We start from the raw sequence: 21,308 nt of genomic DNA, 5'->3' as shown, positions 1-21,308 counted from the left end.
ACTAAAACGAAATGGGTCAAAAAGGATATATTTTAAATACCAAAATTACTGCAACATTTCTGTTGTTGTTCAGTTATTTTTCAGTCATGTTCAACTCTTTGTGACTCCATGTGGGGTTTTCTTGGCACAAATATTGTAGTGGTTTGCCATTTCCTTCTCTAGCTCATCTTACAGATGAGGAAACGGAGACAAACAGGGTTAAGTGACTTGTCCAGGATCACACAGCTTGTACATGTCTAAAGCCACATTTGAACTCAGGATGAAGAGGTCTCCTTGTCTCTAGGCCCAGCACTCTATCCACCGTACCACCTAGTTTTCTACAATTCTACAAAAGTATCTAAGGAAAACCACATAGATAAAAAAGCTCTATGATAAGTTCAGGTTTTAAGATGAAACATGGATGGATACACAACAAAGGATGCATACAAAAACAGTAGCAGAAACCTGTGAGAGTGGTATGAGGAAGGCTAAAACACAGAATAAACCAAATCTTATGAAAAGTGCTGGAGAAAACATAAAGGTTATTTTAAACTATTTTAAAGATTAAATTAATAAGGCACTTCAAGGTTTACAAAGCAATTTACTCACAACATCCCTGAGAGGTAAGTAGTGCAAGCATAATTATCCAAATTCTACAGGAAAGGAAATTGATGTTTAGAGAGATTAAGTGATTTGCCTATTCACAAGATAGTGAATGTCTCTGAGTGTCAGGGATTGTGGAGTGTGTGGAAGGGAGTAACAGGCCAGAACAATGGGGATGAATCTAATGAGATTAGATTTGTTAGGATAAATGGGCTGGGAAATCATTTTTATGAGAACACAATGACGGACAGTGGCAGATGGCTTCCGTATGAAAAAGACCCCAGGGTTTTAGTACTGCCACCAGTTCAACAGGAATCAACACTGTCACATGTGGGCAGAAATCTAATGGGCTCAGGCATCGAGTGAGAGTATCTCGGAGATGACAGGTCTAGTCAGAGCACGTTGGGGTAATATGTTTAGTTCTAGACACCACATTTTGGGGAATGCTTGCTTGGTTGTTGTCCTTCATTCTGGAAGAGGAATAAAATGACATCATTATGTCAGAGGCAAGTTTCAATGTGTCCGACTGCGGCTGATCAGACCGATACAAGCTTGAAGTGCTCTACCACAGGTCAGGCACAAATAGTCCATGTGAACATTTGGGGTGGATTCTCTAAATTTGCACATCTCCTGTTACTTTTGACCTACTTTCAATTCTGCTTTGTGCAGAGCACAGCACCTTCTCTGATGAGGGCACACCACGCTGGGCAGGCCTGTGCCAGTGTCTCCCATCTCATGAAATCAATTCCAAAGTTCTTAAGAGAGACCTTGAGAGTGTCCTTGTATCACTTTTTCTGACTATCACGTGAATTCTCCATAAAATAGTCTTTCAGGCAAGCATACATTTGGTATTTGAACAACATGGCCAGCTCACTGGAGCTGCACTCTCTGCAGTAAAATTTGAACGTTGGGCAGTTTAGTTTGGGAAAAGACCTCAGTGTCTGGTACCTTATCCTGCCAAGTGATCTTCAGAATCTTCCTAGGACAATTCAAATGGAGGTGATTCAGTTTCCTGGCATGACACGGGTATACTGTCCAGGTTTCATAGACATACAACAATGAAGTCAGCATAACGGCTCTGTAGGCCTTCAGTTTGGTAGTCAGTCTAATACTTCTTCTCTCCTACGTTTTCCTTCAGAGCCTCCCAAACACTGAGACTGCTCGGGCAATGCATGCATCAACCTCATTATCAATGTGTACAACCCTGGAAAGTATACTGCTAAGTGAACTTAGCACTGTATTCAAAACCTCTCCATTCAGAGTAACCCATTGTTTTATGTATGGATGGTGTGGCACTGGCTAGTGGAGTACCTGCATTTTCTTGGTATTGTTAGGTCAAAATTAGCACAAGTACGAGAATTGATCTATATTTTGTTGTATCTCAGCTTCTGAGGCTGCATTGAGTGCAGAATCATCTGCAAACAAAAAATCATGCACCAACACTCCCTTCACTTTCATCTTGGTTTGTAGCCTTTTCAAGCTGAATAATTTACCATCAGTGTGGTAGCTGATCTTGATGCCCTGTTCATTCTCACTGAAGACATTTGACAGCACAGCTGAAAACATCATGCTAAAAAGCATGGGAGCAAGCACACAGCTTTGTTTCACTCCACTGGTGACTGGGAAAGTGTGAAATCATCGTCCATTATCCAGAACCCAGGCAGTAATGAAGTTGAAGTACAATAATGATGAACTTCTCAGGCAACCAAATTTTGACACAATTTTCCATAAGCAATTTTCCATAAGCCCTCATTAGTCATCAAAAGCCTTGGCGAGATCGACAAACATTGTGTACAGACCTCTGTTCTGTTCCTGGCATTTCTCCTGGACTTGTCAGGCAGCAAACACTGTACTGACCCTTCCTAAACCCTTTCTGAAGGCCTTTCTGGTTCTTGGGTAGATGACCATCGTCCAGGTGAAGAATCAGTTTATTAAGGAGGATTCTGGCCAGAATCTTGCCAGCAATGACTAAGAGAGAGCTCCCCCTGTGATTGTCACAGGACATTCTACTTCCTTTAAGTTTATAGAGATGGACAATGGAGGGGTCCTTGAACTTCTTGGGGATAACCTCCTCTTGCCTCACAACCCAGAAAATTTCAGGGCCGCTTGGGGAGCACAATGACAAATTAGAATATATCCAGAAGAGGGAAGCTAGGATGGTGAGGGTGCTTGGGACCATACTGAGAATCAGGTGAAGGAAACTGGGATGCTCAGTCTCAAAAAGAGAAGACTCAAGGGCCACACATAAGCAGTCTTCAAATATCTGGAGGGCTGTCATGTCATAACTCTTATTCGGCTTGGTCCCAGGACAGAACATGGAGTCAGTCAATTAGCAGTTACTATTTACCAGTCATTGTACTAAGCACTAGGGAAGCAAAGAAAGGTAAAGAGTCCCTGCCCTGGAGAAGCTGACTTTCTAACGGGGGAGTCAACAGGTAAATAAGGCAGTTCACACAAGATGTAGACTAGATTGCTAGAAGGAAAGGCACTAGCAGGTGAAGAACAAGAGAGGCTTCCTACAGAAGGTAGGACTTGACCAGCCTTGAAGGAAGTCAGGGAGTAAGAGGCTGAGGTGAAGAGGGAGCACGCTCCAGGAAAGCTAGATGTTCCAGTGCAAAGACACAGAGACAGAATGTCACAGGAAAAGAAAAGCAGGTAGGCCAGTACAATGAGGTTGTAGAGTACATTCAGGAGAATCAAGTGTGAGACTAGAAATGTAGAAAGGGGTTACATTATAAAGAGCTTTAACCACCAGAGGAGTGGCCCACAACACTCCTATGTGTGCCCGAATCCGTCAGTCAATAAACATTTATTAAGCACCTACCACATTCCAGGCACCATACTAAGCACTAAAGATACAAAAATAGGCAAAATACAGTCTGTCCTCTAGGAGTTCACAATTTAATGGGGGATACAGCAAGCAAACAAATATGTACAAGCAAGTTATACATAAGACACACAGTAACTAAATAAGAGAGGGAAGATGCTAGAATTAAGAGGGGTTGGAGAAAGCTTCCTGTAGATTTTAGAAGATGGATTTTAGTTAGAACTCAAAGGATGCCGGGGAAGGTAGTAAGAAGAAATGAAAAGGTAACGCATTCCAGGCATGGAGGACAACAAGGGAAAATGCATGGAGCTAAGAGATGGACTGTCTTGCTCATGAACAGCCAGGATGAGGCCACTGTCAGTGGACTGAAGAGTCCGTGGTGGGAGGTAAGAAGTGAGAAGAGTAGAAAGGTAGGAGGGGGCTAGGTTATGAAGAGGTTTGACTGCCAAACAGAGCATTCTGTCTGTGATGCTGGAGGTAACAGCGAAAGGGAAAGTGGTATAACTGGACCAGTTCACAACTCCACCAACAGTGCATTAGTGTACCAACTTTTCCACGTCCCCTCCAGGATTTGTCATTTTCCTTTTCCGTCATGTTAGACAATCTGATTGGTAGGAGGTGGTACCTCAGAATTGTTTTAATTTGCACTTCTCTAATCAATAGTGATTTATAGCATTTTTTCCATATGATTATAGATAGCTTTGACTTCTTCTGAAAACTGCCTGTTCATTTCCTTTGACCATTTATCATTTGTGGAATGGTTCTTATTTTTATAAATTTGGATCAGTTCTCATATATTTGAGAAATGAGGCTTTTATCAGAGAAACTTGCTTAAATATTCTTTTCCAGTTTCCTGCTTTCCTTCTAATTTTGGCTGCCCTGGTTTTGTTTTTATGCAAAAACTTTTCCATTTCATGTCATTAAAATTATCCACTATGCTTCCCATGATCCTCTCTCTCTTGATTAGTCATAAACTCTTCCATTATCCATATATCTGACAGGTAAAATTTTTCATGTTCCCCTAATTTGCTTATGATATTACCCTTTATGTCTAAATCATGTATACCCATTTTGAAGTTATCTTGGTATACACTATGAGATGTTGGTCTATGCCACATTTCTCCTCCTCCTCCTCCTTGGTTTTTGTTTTTTTGTTTTTGTTTTTTAATTTTATTAATTTATTTTGATTTATCAACAATCACTTCCATATGCTTTTGAGTTTAAAATTTTTCTCCCCCTTCCTCCCCACCACGCTCCCCAAGACAGAACACAATCTGATATAAGCTATACATTTACATTCCTATTAAACATATTTTCATATTAGTGAAGTCGTAAGTAAAAATTAAAACCAACGGGAAGGAACCATCAGAAAGACGAAACAAAACTCAACAGAAGAGAAAAAAAATGATACTGATTTAACTTCTACAGTTCTTTCTTTGGATATGGATAGCATTTTCTATCACAAGGCCTCTGGAGATGTCTTAGATCCTTGTAATGTTGAGAAGGGTTAAGTTTATCAATATTAGTCATCACACAACATGGCTGTTACTGTGTACAAAGTTCTCTTGGTTCTGCTCACTGCACTCAGCATCAGACCATACAAGTCTTTCCAGGTTTTTCTGAAGTCAGCCTGTTCATCATTTCTTACAGCACAATAGTATTCCATTACATTCATATAGCACAACTTGCTCGGCCATTCCCTAACTGATGGGCATCCTCTCAATTTCCAATTCTTTGCCACCACAAAAAGAGATGCTATGAATATTCTGGTACATGTGGGTCCTTTACCCATTTATATGATCTCTTTGGGATATAGCCCTAGAAGTGCTATTGCTGGATCAAAGGGTATGCACATTTTTATAGCCCTTTGGGCATAGTTCCAAATTGTTCTCCAAAATGGTTGGATCATTTCACAACTCCACCAACAATGCATTAGTGTTCCAATTTTCCCACATCTTCTCCAACATTTATCATTTTCCTGTTTTGTCATGTTGGCCAATCTGATAGGTGTGATGTGGTACCTCAGAGTTGTTTTGATTTGCATTTCTCTAATCAATAATTATTTAGAGCATTTTTTCATATGACTATAGATGGCTTTAATTTCTTCATCTGAGAACTGTCTGTTCATATCCTTTGACCATTTATCAATTGGGGAATGGTTTGTATTCTTATAAATTCGTCTTAATTCTCTATATATTTTAGAAATGAGGCCCTTATCAGAGAGACTGGTTGTAAAAATTCTTTCCCAATTTTCTGCCTTCCTTCTAATCTTAGTTGCATTGGCTTTGTTTGTGCAAAAACTTTTCAATTTAATGTAATCAAAATTATCCATTTTGCTTTTCATAATGTTCTCTATCTCCTGTTTGGTCATGAATTCTTCTGTTCTCCATAGATCTGATAGGTAAACTATTCCTTGTTCTCCCAATTTACTTATAGTATCAGCCTTTATATCTAAGTCATGAACCCATTTTGACTTTATTTTGGTATATGGTGTGAGATTTGGGTGGTCTATGCCTAGTTTCTGCCATACTCTTTTCCAGTTTTCCCAGCAGTTTTTTTCAAAGAGTGGGTTCTCATCCCAGAAGCTGGGGTCTTTGGGTTTATCAAATAATAGATTACTATAGTCATTGACTACTGTGTCTTGCATATTTAACCTATTACACTGATCCACCACTCTATTTCTTAGCCAGTACCAAGCAGTTTTGATGACTGCTGCTTTATAATACAATTTAAGATCTGGAATTGCTAGGCCACCTTCCCCTGCATTTCTTTTCATTAGTTCCTTTGATATTCTGGACCTTTTGTTCCTCCAAATGAATCTTGTTATTATTTTTTCTAACTCTATAAAATAATTTTTTGGTAGTTTGATTGGTATGGCACTGAATAAGTAAATTAGCTTAGGTAGGATTATCATTTTTATTGGGCAACTGATGTTTTTCCAATTATTTAGATCTGATTTTATTTGTGTGAAAAGTGTTTTGTAATTGTGTTCACAGAGTTCTACCTCCTCTTCTTCTTCTCTCTCTCTCTCTCTCTCTCTCTCTCTCTCTCTCTCTCTCATTTACTTAACCTTTTGCAATCTGGCTTCTAACCTCATTACTCAATTGAAACTCCTCTCTCTAAAGTTACCATTGATCTTTTTTTTTTTTTTTGGTGAGGCAATTGGGATTAAGTGACTTGCCCAGGGTCACACAGCTAGTGAGTGTTATGTGTCTGAGGCCAGATTTGAACTCAGGTCCTCCTGATTCCAGGGCCAGTGCTCTATCCACTGCGCCACCTAGCTGCCCCCCAATGATCTCCTAATTGCCAAATCTTATGACTTTTTTTTGTTTGATCTTCATCCTTTGGACTTCTCCATAGCATCTGATACTACTGACCACTCTCTCCTTTTTAAGTTTCCGGGATACCTCATTTTCCTGTCTAACTGCTACTCCTCAGTCTCCTCTGCTTGTTCCTCATCCATATCATGTACCCTAGCTGTAGCTGCTGCCCAGATTCTGTTCCAGTATCTCTTTCTGTCTCCTTCTATATTCTTTTGGTAATCTGGTGAGCATCTCTACACAGATAACTCCTGGATATATATATATCCAGCCTCAGTCTCTCCCTTTAGTTTCAGTCCCACATAACCCATTGCCGAGTGGACATTTCAAAATAGATATCCCAGAGGCTCAACATGTCTAAAACTGAATTCATTATCTTTCCCTCAAAACTTTCCCCTCTTTCAAACTTTCCTAGTTCAACTAAAGGCACTACCATCCTTTCGGTCTCTCAGATGAATAATTTTGGCATTATTCCTGATTCCTCACTCTCCCTCACACCATGTGTCCAATCAGTTTCCACATCTTGCCATTTCTACTTCTACTGCATTTATCCCATTCAATCCCTTCCCTCTACACCGCTGCTACCTTGGTACAGCCCTCACCTAGAGTACTGCAACAGTCTCCTAATTAGTCTACCTGCCTCAAGTCTCTAGCCACCCTAGTCCATCTTATACTCTCTGCTGCCAAGGTACTCTTCCTTAAGCACAGATCCTACCATGTCACTCCCCTACTCAATCAATTCAAGTGGCTTCCTATGCCTTCAGAACAGGCATTCTTTTTTCCCCTCCCTTTTCTTTTTTATTTAACATTCATTTTTTAAAAGTTTGAGTTCCAAATTCTCTCTTTCCCTCCATGCCCTCCCCTATCCACTGAGAAAGCCAGCAATATGACATCAATTATACATGTAAAGTCATGCAAAATATATTTCCATATTAGCCATGTTGTTTTAAAAAAGCAAGAAAAAATAAAATGAAAAGAATATGTTTCAATTTGCACTCAAGAGTTCATCTGTTCTCTCTGGAAGTGGACAGCATTTTTCATCATGGGTCCTCTGGAACTGTAGGACATGCATTCTGAACCCTTTTTGTCTAAAAGATACTTTTTGGTAGTCTGGTAAAGCTTATGACCTTCTCAGAATGTTTTTAAATACATTAAAATAAAATATATATGATTACAAATGAAAATAATTCTATCAAAACACAGTTATCAAGGTATTTTTTTTTAAAAGTTCATGTACCCCAGGAAGGTTAAGAATCCCTGCTAGGATAAAACATAAATGCTTCTGTTTAACATTCAAAGCCTTACACAACCTGGCCCCAACCTATCTTTCCAGCCTCATCAGACATTACTTCACCTCTCCTATGTTCCAATCTAATCAAATGGGCCTCTGTTTCTCACTCATATTGTTATGCTTTGCCTCTAGCTCTTCCACATGCCTAGAATGCACTCCCTCTTTCCCTCCACCTTGGAGTCCCTCTCTTCCTTTCCTGATCCCTATAATTGCTAGTGCTCTCTCTTCCAAACTACCTTGTATTTAACTATATATACATTTGTATTTATTCCATAGAATTATCTCCCCATCAGAAGGTAAGATCTTTGTAAGTAGGTTTTACCCTTTGTACTTGAATTCTTAGGGCCTAGCCCTGTGACTGGCACTTAAAATTAGCTGCTAGATCTTTGGTGATCATTAGTAATTTTGGAGAGGGCAGTTGCAGTTGACTCTCGAGGCAGGAAGCCAGACTGTAGAGGGTTTAGAACAGAGTGAGTGGAGATGAAGTGGCAACACCAAGCAGAGCTTTCTCAAGAAATTTAGCTGAGGAAAGATGTAAGATGATAGTATGGGACAGTAGGATCAAGAGAGTTTTTTAAAGACAGGAGAGACATGGGTATATCTGTAAGCAGCAAGTAAGCTGTCGGTAGACAAGGAGAGATTTAGGATAAATGAGAATGGAATGATAATGGGGGCAATCTACTGCAGAAGAGAGAAGGGGATGGGATCCAGAGTGCAGATAGAGGGATCAGCCTTGGCAAGGAGAAGGGCTACCTTTTCATCTGATACAGAAAGGAAGGAGAAGATAGTGGAAGAAATGTCTCGTTGATGTGAGAGGAAGAGAAAAAGAGGAGCTTTTGGAAAATGGCCTTAATTTTTTCAGTGAAGTATGAAGTCAGCAAAAGTTGCTGACAGAAAGATTTAAGCTTTATATAAAGAAAACTTTCCTAACAATTAGAGATATCCAAAAGTGGAACAGATTGTCTTGAAAGGTATTAGGTTTCCCCCCAGTGGAGATTTTTAAATAGTGATTTGAAGCTTCCCCCTAAACCATTTTATACCTGTTGGTGAATGCTATAGAATGAATCCTTTGTCAGATCTAAGTTGGACTTCAGACAAGTTCTCTAACTTTTTGATTCTGGGATACAAAATTTTAAGGGCTAGAACTGTATGGATTTTCTAAGCAGATATTTGCTCAAGGTGTGTTGAATTAGAATACCAAGTCAATTCACAGCAAAAAAAAAAAAATCCAAATAGTAAAGTAACAAATTGAAAAATGCTGTATCTCCTTGATAAATGTAAATTGAAACAATCTTAAAGTACAACCTCAGACCCATTTATCCTACAAAAACAAATAAAAATTAGAGTTCTGATTCCCTTTTAGTGCCTGTTCAAAGCCACCTCTCTCCTCAAATACCCAACTTCCACCCCTAGGAGAAGATCTCATTTTGTAATTTATTGAGAAACCCGGGTCAAACATTATAAATCTCTTATCTCCCACCCTACACAGCTCAAGACCTTTGTAATTCCTTCCTCATTTTTTCTTCCTTTGCTCCAGGAGTCTCAGGAAACCATGGCTCTCCTTATCAAGGCTGATCCCGTCACCTATGTTCTTGATACATCCTCTCCAGGAACTTAATACGTGGACTATGCTCTTTCTCTCTCTTTCCCATCATTAATCTCCTCTACTGGTGCCTCCTCCCCGCCTACCCTTCCCCTTGCCCTGCTATTCTCTTTCCTTTCCCTGCTATATTTCCAGAGTTTCCTACACTTCTGTTTCCTCACTACCTTATTCCTCAACCCCTTGCAAAACGGCTTCCAACTCCACCATTCTACTGAAACTATTCTCTCCAAATTCACCAATGACGTCTCAACTGCTAAAATCAAGAGCCTTTTTTCTGTCTTTATTCACTTAAACAACATTTGACAGTGTGGGCAAACCTCTCTTTTTCAACACTCTCTTCTTTTGGCTCTTATAACACTCTTTTCTACTGGTTCTTTGACAGATATGACTACTTCTCAGTCTCCTTCACTGGTTCATCAACTTCTTCCATCCCCTGTGAGTGTACCCCAAAGCTCTGTCCTTCGCCCTCTCTATTCTCTATACTCTGCACTGGTGATCTATTCACTCCTATAGGTTCCACTAATATATCATGCAGATGAATCCCAAATCAATATGCCCAACTTCAATCTCTTCCCTGAGCTCTAGTCCCACATCTCCAATTATCTGTTAGATAGCGTGTGTGTGTGTGTGTGTGTGTGTGTGTGTGTGTGTGTGTGACACTATCCACCTGGAATTACAAATGCAGAATGTTTAAAACTGAACTCAATTAATACTCCACCCCCAACTATTTCTGATGTTAACCCAGGACTAGAATCCTACATATCCAGTCAGTTGCTAAGGCCTGTTCATTCTTCCACCAGCTTATTCAGGACCTCATCACCTAAGACAACAGTAATAGCCTCCAAACTGCTCTCCCTACTCCCGGTCTTTCCTCTCTCAAATCCATCCGTCACAATGCTGCCAAAATAACCTTCTTAACACCTATGTCTGACCGTGTAACTTTCCTACTCAATTACTTCCCTATTGCCTATAGGGTAAAATACACATTTCTAAGCTCACCATTTAAGGTCCTCCACAATCTGACTTCAAATCAACATTCCAGACTTATTTCACACTAGACTCTTTCATGTATTTTATATTCCTGCCAAACTGGACTACTAGCTGATCCTGCTCTCATCCGGTATTCTCTGGCATTAGTATTTTTGTGTAAGCCACCTCCTGATCCTAGAATGAAGTCCCTCCTTCTAGCTAGCTGAGATCCTTCAGGATTCAGCTTTGGTGTCACTCCCTCCATGAAGCCCTCCCTGATTTTTCCCAGCTGAAAGCAATTACTTCTTCCTCTTTTTTTCTCAAACACTCTGTCAGGATCTTTCAGCTATCTCTATCGTGGGACAAATAAGTATCATACAAGATAGAAATGCCTTTTTTTTTAAACACTGTCTCTCCTATTAGACTATAATCTCCTTGAAGGTATGGACTTTGTCATTTTTTCATCTTTGTACCCCTTGCACTAAGCACTATGTTTTGCACATATTAAGAATTTAATGAATACAGAATTGGCCAAATGGGAAAAGATATACAAAAATTCACTGAAAAGAAAAGAACCTTAAAAAGCAGAATTGGCCAAATAGAAAAAAGAGGTACAGAAGCTCAATGAAGAAAATAATTCCTTAAAAATTAGAACCGGGCAAGTGAAAACAAGAAGCAATTAAACAAAACCAAAAGAATTTTAAAAAAAAGAAAAAAGAAAATGTGAAATATCTCATTGGAAAAACAACTGACCTGAAAAATAGATACAGGAAATATAACAATTATTGGACTACCTGAAAGCCATGATCAAAAAAAAGAACCTAGACATTATCTTGCAAGAAATTATCAAGGAAAACTGTCCTAATATTCTAGAACAAGAGGGTAAAATAGTAATTGAAAGAATCCACCAATCACTTCCTGAGAGATCAAAATGAAAACTCCCAGAAATATTATAGCCAAATTCCAGAACTCCAGGTCAAAGAGAAAATACAGCAAAAAAAGAAACAATTCAAATATCGTGGAGCCACAGTCGGGATAAGATTTAGTATTTTCTACATTAAAGGATCAGAGGGCTTGGAACATGATATTCCAGAGGGCAAAAGAGCTAGGATTACAACCAACAAAACGGAGTATAATCGTTCAGGGGGGAAAATGGACATTCAATGAAATAGAGGACTTTCAAGCATTCCTGATGAAAAGACCAGAGATGAATAGAAAGTACAACTTTTCAAAAGCAAGATTCAAGAGAAGCATAAAAAGATAAACAGAAAAGAGAAATCATAAGGGATTCAGTAAGTTTAAATTATTATATTCCTACATGGGAAAATAATACGTATAACTCCTAAAAACTTTCTCATTATTATGGCAACTAGGAGTATACATAGACAGGGGGAATGGCTATGAGTTGAATATGATGGGATGATTATCTAAAAAAATAAAATTAAATTAAGGGATGAGAAAGAGGAATGCACTGGGAGAAGAGGAAAACAGAGGTAGAATAGGGTAAATTATCTGACATAAAAGAGGCACAAAAGAGCTTTTACAGTGGAGGGGAAGGTGGTAGAGGTGGGAGGAGTGTGCCTGAAACTTACTCTCATTGGAATTGGCTCAAAGAGAGAATAACATCCACATTCAATTGGGTATAGAAATCTATCTTACCCTGCTCTATCTTACCCTAACACCTGTAAAACATACAGCCCTCCAAAGGATTTCATGTAGCCCTCAAAAAATGTAGAGGGTTAAAAGAAAGTAAAAATGTAACAAGTGCTTTGTTTGTACCCCACTTAACCCACCTTCCACTAGCCACTACTGTGCCCATCATGTAACTGGCTGGTGGGTTGCCACTGCACACTCTCTCCTGTTTGTCACATGAGCCTCAGCAACTAACTATCGTTAGCCTGTCTCTAGTCAGAGAAGTGAGAATCATATCTTTTTGCTGTGTTTTTGGTTGTTACTGGCATTGAACAGGGACCAAGTGAGGGCAGATATGTCAACACAGCTGATACCCGCTATGCTACGAGTGGCAATAACACCAGGGCTTCTCCCCCTCCCTCACTGCATGGCCACCCTCCAGGTTACATGAGTGTCTGGTGCTCTCTCCAAGGCCAGACACTCAGCTCAGTATTTCTTTATATATGAGCAGTTGCTGTGGAGATTTTTTGGTTCTAAAGTTAAAGTTCTTGGGGTGATTTTATAAAATGGGTGAAAAAAAGAAAGAAAGATTGAATCAGAACTTAAAGTGTTTAATCCGGAGTGGAAAAATAGATACTTGTTTACCTACACAAGAGACAAAATATTGTGCCTGTTTGCCAAGAAGTAACAGCTATTCCCAAGGAATAACATCTTCATTGCCATTTCGAATCAAAATATTCTGACAAGCAACTTGGACACCAATGGAAAACAAATTAAAGCATCCAAATTGTTGAAAAATCTCAGTGGGGAAAAATGGTTTTTCAAGAAAGTAAACTCAGAAAATGAGGTGGCTACTAAGGTTAGTTTTCAGATTTCTAAAGAAATTGCTGCTGCTGGAAAGTCTTTTACTGAAGGTAACTTCATAAAGAAGTATTTGCTGATTGCAGTTTCTGGATTATGTCCCAATTAAAAAAAAAAAAGTATTTTTGAGAATAGAAATTTGTCCCATAGGACTGTGCAGTGAAGAATAGCTGATGATAAACTGAGACAAGAAGTGTAATACAACCCATTAACTAAATGTAAATCGTAAGAAAACCTGAAAAATATTAAAAATTTTATCACTTAGCAAATTAATTTTTAACATTAATGTGATTTCCTGACAAATAAAAATCTTAAGTAATAAGTATAATTAATTGATATTAATTGAAATGGACAGGGTGAAAGGAGAGAGAGAGTAGGATAAAGAGGGAAAGATAGGATGGAGGGAAATACATAGTAATCATAAATGTGAAAAAAAATTTACAGTAAGTTTCTCCAATAAAGACCTCATTTCTCAAATTAGTCAAATTTATAGAAATAAGAGCCATTCCTCAATTGATAAATGGTCAAAGGATATGATCAGGCAGTTTTCAGATGAAATTATCAAAGCTTTCTAGTCATATGACAAAAATGCTCTAAATCACTACTGATTAGAAAAATGCAAATTAAAACAAACTCTGAGCTACCACCCCATACCTATCTTAAGCAGCCTCATTCATTGCTATAGCTTTATCTGACCATGTACATATTGTTCTTTAACATAAATGTAAGCAGAACTCCCTCATTAATATAAAAGTGCCCAGTTGATCTCATGCTCACTGTCTTCCAGTGCCTGCTATCTTAAAACAGAGGGTTCAATTAAAAAAAAAAAAACAGACTCTTTTTGCTGCTGCCCTGGCCTTTCTTTCTTATGCCCCTATGGCACATCCTAATTCAGGCTGGGGACTTATAGTGCTTCTCCAACTGGACGTTACCTCAAGCTTGGGGTAGCTGAGCACCACTAGAGAGGCACAGGCTCTGACATCATCCGCTTTAATGAAGGACATATCAACACCCCCGACCCGATGCAGACCAGCAAAATCTGAATCCCTCTGCCATGCTTCTGTATCCCAGTCAATGACACTGGTCTTCAGCTGTGCTTGCTCCCTGTGGGATTTAAAGAAGAGAAATATCAAACTAGATCTGAAGGCTATACTCATTAGTCTCTTACAATAACAACAGAAAAATCTCCCATCCATGTTCAGAACTTGACACATGAAGTAAAAATTTTTCATTCATCTAAGGATCCCTCCTTTCGGTCTAAAAAACCAACTTCAAGTCCCTAACTTGCGTCCAGGACTAAGAATTAAACTTTTTAAGATGACTCTTAGTTCCTTTGATTATTCTCCCTCCTGCCTGAACACTAACTCCACCTCTTTCACCTACCACCACCACTATTCCTTTTTAGCACCCCTACCTTCCCCCATTAGAATATAAGCTTGAACATAGGTACTATAGCTTGTTTTTGTATCCTCAGAGTTTAACACAGTGCCTGGTACATAGTAACTACTTAATAAATGCTTTATTCACATATCTCTCCATTGTTGCACAAGGATAAGGACTAAACCTATGATTTTATCAGTACAGGGAACTCTCAGGTGAAAAAACTCCCCCTACTAATACAGACATACACCTTTATAGCAACTCAGAGCTAACCAGACTCGCCTAAGGTCACACAGCCAGACTGGGACTTGAAGGGAAGGGAAGGCAGGAGAGAGAGAAAGAAATAAGCATTTGCATAGCACCTACTAAGAGCCAGGCACGGTAGTAAGTACTTCACAAATATCTCATTTGATCCTCACAACAATCCAGCAAGGTAGGTACTGTTATCCCCACTTTACAACTAAGGAAACTGTTCCCCCACCCCAATCAATAAACTCCAATAGATCTCTATTACCTTTAGGATCAAATACAAAATCCTCTGTTGGACATTCAAATCCCTTTGTAACCTACCTTCTCCTAACTTTCTAGTCTTCTTACATTATACTCCCCAACACATACTCTTCCATCTTGTGACACTGGCTTCTTTGCTGTTCTATTAACAGGACACTCTATCTCTCAACACATAGTAGGTGCTTAATAAAGGTTTATTGACTGAGGCAAAGGGACACACAGCTATCCAGGATACTGCGTAGCCTCTCCACATATAAGTATTGTGTGTATATATGCTGTTTCACAGGTAAACACACAGGTTAATACCATTCATTGGGCAGGAGAACGCAGGAGGGCTCCTAACAACTAACAGGTGCTCTAGCACAGGTTCACTTTTGATCTAGTCAGAAAGACAGCATCGGAGGGGTTAAATAAGCTTACTTTATTCTAGTCTAGTCTTCTCAAAAGGGTTGCTGATAATGGGAGCAACAACTCCTACAGCATTCCCTAATCACACTTCTCACAGTAGCGGTTGAGAACAGGAGTATAACTCCTCATCCCCTAAGCCTCAATGGGGGCCAGTTGAGGCAAACACACAGATTTCCACCAAAGTCTTGATGGGGGCTAATCAAGGCAGGTACATGCATCCCTTTATGCATTACCCAAATCCCAAAATGGGTTCCCCCACTCACTGACCAGTGCCCCCTTGCCTTATAGGGCAACAGACAAAGAGGACGGCATATTGCCAACATTAAGCTCACAGGTTAACTTTAGCAATATTGTCATGACCTAGCACAGCGCAGGCATACATTGTGTCATCCCTATATCTTACCCCACAATCATGGTGGAGATGTTTTCAACCATGATGGTGAGAAATATTATGTAGGATCCTGGAACTATTATCTAAAAAGGAATAACAAAATCTTCCTTATACACACTAAAATCCACCCTACATATATGTATGTGTATGTACATGTTCATTTGTTAATCTTATGTATTATATATAGCTCTTTATGAAATTGTGTATATGTACAGGCACACATACATGAATACATATAGTATTCGTGAAGTTTCCTTCCAATCCCCAGTGTCTGTGAACCTTAACCAGTCTATTGTGGGGAATCCTCAGGCCCAACAAATCACACTGTACCCCCTCCTTCTTTCCTGAGAGTTGGGGGGAGGGCCCTACAAGGACCCCGTTCTTTGAAGGACACGGGTAGCACAGTGGATGGAGAAATCCGGACCTGGACTCAGGAAGACTTGAGCTCAAATTCAGCCTCAGACACTTAAACTAGCCATATGTATGACCTTGTACAAGCCACTTTACTTCAGTCTGCCTCACCTGTAAAAATGGGGATAATAATAGTACCTCTCTCCCAGGGTTGTGACAAAATGAGACGTTTGTAAAAGTGCAATACGAACTATTATTATTATCATTAATTATTATTGTTATTAAGGGCAAGTTAGGCCACACTGTAGTGTTGGAATCCCCTTCCCTGCTCTGCTAAGCCCTGGGCCAAACACAGGCAGGTAACGAGATCCTGAAGGACCATCCTCGAGGACTGAAGTGGGAACAGCTCCCTGCCTTCGAGGGCGGGGCACTTGGGGAAACGCCCCCAACAGCGCCTCTGCAGCCAGTGTCAGCGCATGCGCGCAGAGGCGATGCGGCAGTGGTAGGGGCGGGAGGGACGGCCCACAAGTCTCTAAGGCCGCCACCGGAAGCAGAGCCTGACGGGCCTGGCTAGGCTTGGAGACTTCCCCTAGTCTGTCTGGGATTCGGTTGAATCCGACACCAGTGAAGCCTATCAGGGAGGTGATTCCGCCCTTCCCTATCAGGATCGTTACCGTTCCCAGCGGGACAGAGTCTCCCGCAGCGGCGGCCCAAGGGCCCCACGGGCCATGGTCCGATTTCACGGTCTCTTTCAGGGACGTCACTTCCAGGGGCAGCCAGGCTAGGTGCGCACGGGGTAGCTTTCCTCGGAAGGAACACCCTGCGTCCCAGGGTTCCGTGCGCGAGTCCCGGCCGCCCTCTGGCCTCCAAGCCCCGCCCTGTTGCCGGGCTACGTCTGGCCTGGGGGCGAGGGGGGGCGGAGTGGAGGGGCTGGTTGAGTGCGCGGCCTCCCGAGCTCTCCGGAAGTCCCAGACCTGTGTTTGCGCCCTGTTGTCTTTCGTGGCAGTCGGCCTCTCCCTGTAACTTTCCGAAACAGAGTATTCCTCCCAGGTCCCCGTTTTTCCTTTTTTGGGTCTTGTTCCCTTCCAGCTCCTTGAAAGCAGGGACTGTCTCTGCTTTTGTGTATCTATCCCTAGTCCACCTTCCTTCCTCTGTAGCTTTCCCCCTCTCCTTCCACCTCCCTCCCTCTTCTCTCCCTTTATCTTTCCATTTCTGTCTGTCTTCCATCCACACTACCTTGTAGTTAACTATTTGGTATATGTTGATTAATTTTATATTTACGTTGTATGGATTTTGAGTAATTTTTTAATACAATTTTATAATTTTTTAAAATTTTATTGATTAATTTTATATTTACGTTGTATGGATTTTGAGTAGTTTTTTTAATACAATTTTATAATTTTTTTTTACATCACCAGAATTTTTCCCAGTATCCTTCCTCCGTGCTCCCAGAGAGCCATCCTACCTAACACTGTTGCTGTGTGTATTTTTATATGACGCTTGTTATCTTCCCCATTACAGTGCAAGCTCCTTTCCAGTAAGAGTTGTTTCATTCTTTTTACTTGTCAGTCAATAAGCACTTATCAAGCACCTACTATGTGCCAGGCACATAGTGCTAAGCAATGGGGATACAAAGAAAAGCAAAAGACAGTCCCTGCTATCAGGGAACCCTTTGTCTAATGAGGAGGGTGTGGGGTGGAGAAGCAACTTGAAAACTATGTATGAAGTCACAGGATAAATTGGAAATAATCAGAGGAAAGACACTAGCATTTTGAGGGATCTGAAAAGGCAGCACCTAATATGGGACCGTCATAGTGGAAAGAGCCTTCTTTCTGAAGTTGATGGATCTGCTTACTATCTGTTTGATCTTGGAGAAATTACCCTTTTAGTGGCTTAATTTTCTCATCTATAAAATGAGAGGGTTGGGTTACATCAAGAAGTTTTAAGCTTTTTTTGAGTCACTTTGGTTTGTTGGAATTCATAATGTAAGGAAATGATAAATTTCAATTGGAGGTTAGTGAAAATAAAGGTGTAATTAGTTTCCTGTCAAAGTTCACTGGACACCATGAAATCTATCCAGGAGGTCCTCAGGTTTAGAACACCTGAACTAGATGGCTTCTAAGATCATTTTCAGCTCTAGATACTATGATGCAGTGGACACCACCAGCCCAACCATTGACAAGATTCCTCAATAACTTATTGGCCTCATTACAGAGGGGAGATAAATCGGGGAAGAGAAGCAAAAGGGCCTCCAAAACAGGAAAGATCCTTCTACTTCCACCACTTGCCCCAATATTATTTACTTTGCATGTATTTTCTATAATCTAATAATATGCACCCAATAAAATGGAAGCTCCTTGGGGACAGGGCCTATTTTCAGTTCTAACACTGTGTCAGGTACTTAGGCACTCAAATGTGTGAATAAGAACTTCCAGAGGAAGCAGACCAAAATGAGGGGACTAGGGACTGTGCTTTAGGGGATCAATCTTTCAACAATCATTAGCCTACTATGAGTCAGGCCCAGTATTAGGTGATGGGCCTAACCCATGCCTGACCAAAGGGTAGAATTACAAGCAATGAATATAGCTGTCCAGAAGTGGAATTCAACACCTTGTCAGGGTTGGCAGTAGATAGAGTGATGGATAATGAGCTTTCCATCAGTGAAGCTCTTCAGGCAGAGAGTCTCCATAGTTCATTGTTAGAGATGTTATAGGAGTTCCTACTTGTGTTTCAATTGGACTAGATGAAATTAGGAAAGACCTCAGTCGGAATCTTGTCTCTGATATTAGCTTGTGACCATGTGTGTGCTTGACCCCTGAGCCTCAGTATCCCCATCTGCAAAATGAGAATAACCATAATGACTGGTTGTTGTGAAGATTGCATGTAAAGTGCTTTACAACCTTAAAGTCCTATATAAATGTCAGCTATTAAGACTTCTAAGATTCCTGAGAATCTTTCATTTGAGGATTCTGAACATATGGCAGGCAGATACTTGTGGTGGCTTCAAATTGTTTAATCTTTTGTGTATTGTATTGGACAGAGGTATATTGAACAACCTTCCCATCCCCTTTCTGACTCCCACCTCCCCACACAAACCAAATTTTTAAAAATTGGGATAAAGTAGGGCCCTCTCCTATGTTTGAGCTAGAACCTCTTTCCCCTCTGTCCTCACCTTGCTTTTTTTTTTTTTGGTCCTACCATGGATCTCTACTATGTTCAAGTAGGAGTAGGGTGCTTTTGTATGGTATGGGGATCATCAAAAGTCCTGGGTTGTCAGCTTTTGCACTGAGATACTTTGGCATGGAACAAATTAACTTACTTTCTTTGTACTTGTTTTCCCAACTGTAAACTGGGAATTAATAATGTCAAAATACAGCAGAGGTTAGTTAATGATTTAGGGAAGTGTTTAGAAAATACAAAATGCAATATAAATGCTAATTATAATTAGGGTGAATTATATACAGCCATCCAGTTTTCTCCTATGTCTGTAACACCCTTCAGGCTGAGCATATGAAGCAATCTCATACTTGCAGCTTAGTGTCTAAAAAACATTGCATATTTATAAAGGCTCCTTAAGTGAGACTGGACTTAGATGCCATATCTACTTAGCAGGGACTATTGAGCTTACATTATCTCCAGAGCAGCTGTTTATAGCTGGAAATTTGTTTCCAACATGAAGTTGCTTGGATTTTCCTTTTAAAATGATGACAGATGCAATAGCTCATGATTCTGTCAGCTAACAAATCGACAAATGCCATTACCCATAATGGGGACTAAATAATTCATACACAAATTTCATTAAAAGGAAAGGGGGAAGTGAACTTCTCTGAAGATTTACTGCATAACTCCTGCCCTGACTGCCGTCCCTGTTAGGGCAGGGTATAAAGAACCATTTACTTCTAGAGGTAATATACAGCTTGGGTTGGTGCAATGAGATTTGGGACTGAGTAACATAGCAATAACTTGAGGAGAAAAAAGAACCATCATTTGTATCCAACAAAAATAAGAAAGCACAATGGGAATTCTAAAAAGAACTGATAACTACATGGCTCTTGCAGTATAAGTCAAAGCTAAAGGCTCCCAGAAATAGAATAGTTATTTGTGGCCTTGGCAGTCTTATATAGTCTCCTTTCTAATAGCCTCCTTTTCCTACTTTGGCTTCAAAGGTGGCAAATTTCCATTAAGTTAGGAGCCCACAACTCTGTCTAGTGATAGCAATCAACCAAGTAGGCAATGTCTTGTAGTGATTGTCAAGAGCCCTAGATTTGGTCTGTAAGTGCACCTGAATTCTGATGTACTATTTACAGACTGTGTAACCACAGGCAAATCAAATCCCTTGGGGCCTTTTTTCCCCTCATATGTACAATAAGGGAGGAAGGTCTCACTATATGAATACTAAGGTTCTTTCCAATTCTAAATCGAGTCATCCTATTTATTGAACATTTGCTATGTGCTCAGCACAGTGCTAAGAGCACTAAAGGCCAAAGAAAAAGTATATATGCCTCTAAGGAGCTGAGTCTAGTTAATGTCTCATACAAGACATAGATAATAATTCAATGCTAAACTGTTCAACAGGGTATCTAGGTGGCTCATTGGATAAAGTACCATGCCTGGAATCAGGAAGACTTATCTTCCTGAGTTCAAATCTGGCCTCACTTAATAGCTATGTGACCCTGGGTAAGTCACTTAATTCTGTTTGCCTCAGTTTCTTCATCTGTAAAATTAGCTGGAGAAGGAAATGACAAACCACAGACTAGTATCTTTGCCAAGAAAACCCCAAATAGGGTCACAAAAAGTTGGACATGACTGAAACAAAAACCAACTATTTAATAGTTAAGTTCCACAGGAATTTAGGGAGAGGGAAAGCTCACTAGGCTGAAGTGATTTGAGGTTGCTCAAGGAGATGGTGTTGGCTTGAGTCAGTCAAGGATTAATAGGATCTGAAAAGGTGAAAGGAGCCAGTTTCCCAATGAAAATAAGAGCACGGAGAAAGGTATGGACATAAGAATTAACATGATATAACATCACATCTATCAGATTGGTTAACATGACAAAACAAGAAAATGATAAATGTTGGAGAAGATATGGAAAAGTTGGAACACTAATGCATTGTTGGTAGAGTTGTGAGTTGTGAAATGATCCAACCATTTTGGAGAGCAATTTGGAACTATGCCCAAAGGGCT

The 21,308-nt window shown here is 40.1% G+C and overlaps 1 protein-coding gene across 10 annotated transcripts in view; it reads right to left on the bottom strand.

The window, feature by feature from the left end:
- Window positions 1-16,957, bottom strand: part of ENDOV (endonuclease V) — a 64,541-nt gene extending 47,584 nt beyond the window's left edge. For all 10 annotated transcript variants that reach the window (XR_013487158.1, XR_013487160.1, XR_013487159.1 and 7 more), the window contains exons 1-2: window positions 16,800-16,957; window positions 14,018-14,189 (exon numbers count right to left, since the gene is read on the bottom strand). Coding sequence is in view for 2 of the 10 variants with exons in the window: in XM_021000874.2 (XP_020856533.1) it covers window positions 14,018-14,189; window positions 16,800-16,855 (228 nt within the window). In the remaining 8 variants the exon portion in view is untranslated. The remainder of the gene's footprint in view (window positions 1-14,017; window positions 14,190-16,799) is intronic.
- Window positions 16,958-21,308: the final 4,351 nt, after the last annotated feature.

Source organism: Phascolarctos cinereus, unplaced genomic scaffold (genome assembly GCF_003287225.1).
Source record: "Phascolarctos cinereus isolate Bilbo 61053 unplaced genomic scaffold, phaCin_HiC Scaffold_5;HRSCAF=322, whole genome shotgun sequence".
Classification (NCBI taxonomy): domain Eukaryota; kingdom Metazoa; phylum Chordata; class Mammalia; order Diprotodontia; family Phascolarctidae; genus Phascolarctos; species Phascolarctos cinereus.
Note: the sequence above shows the minus strand (reverse complement) of the source record. Positions and strands in the feature narration are given on the sequence as shown.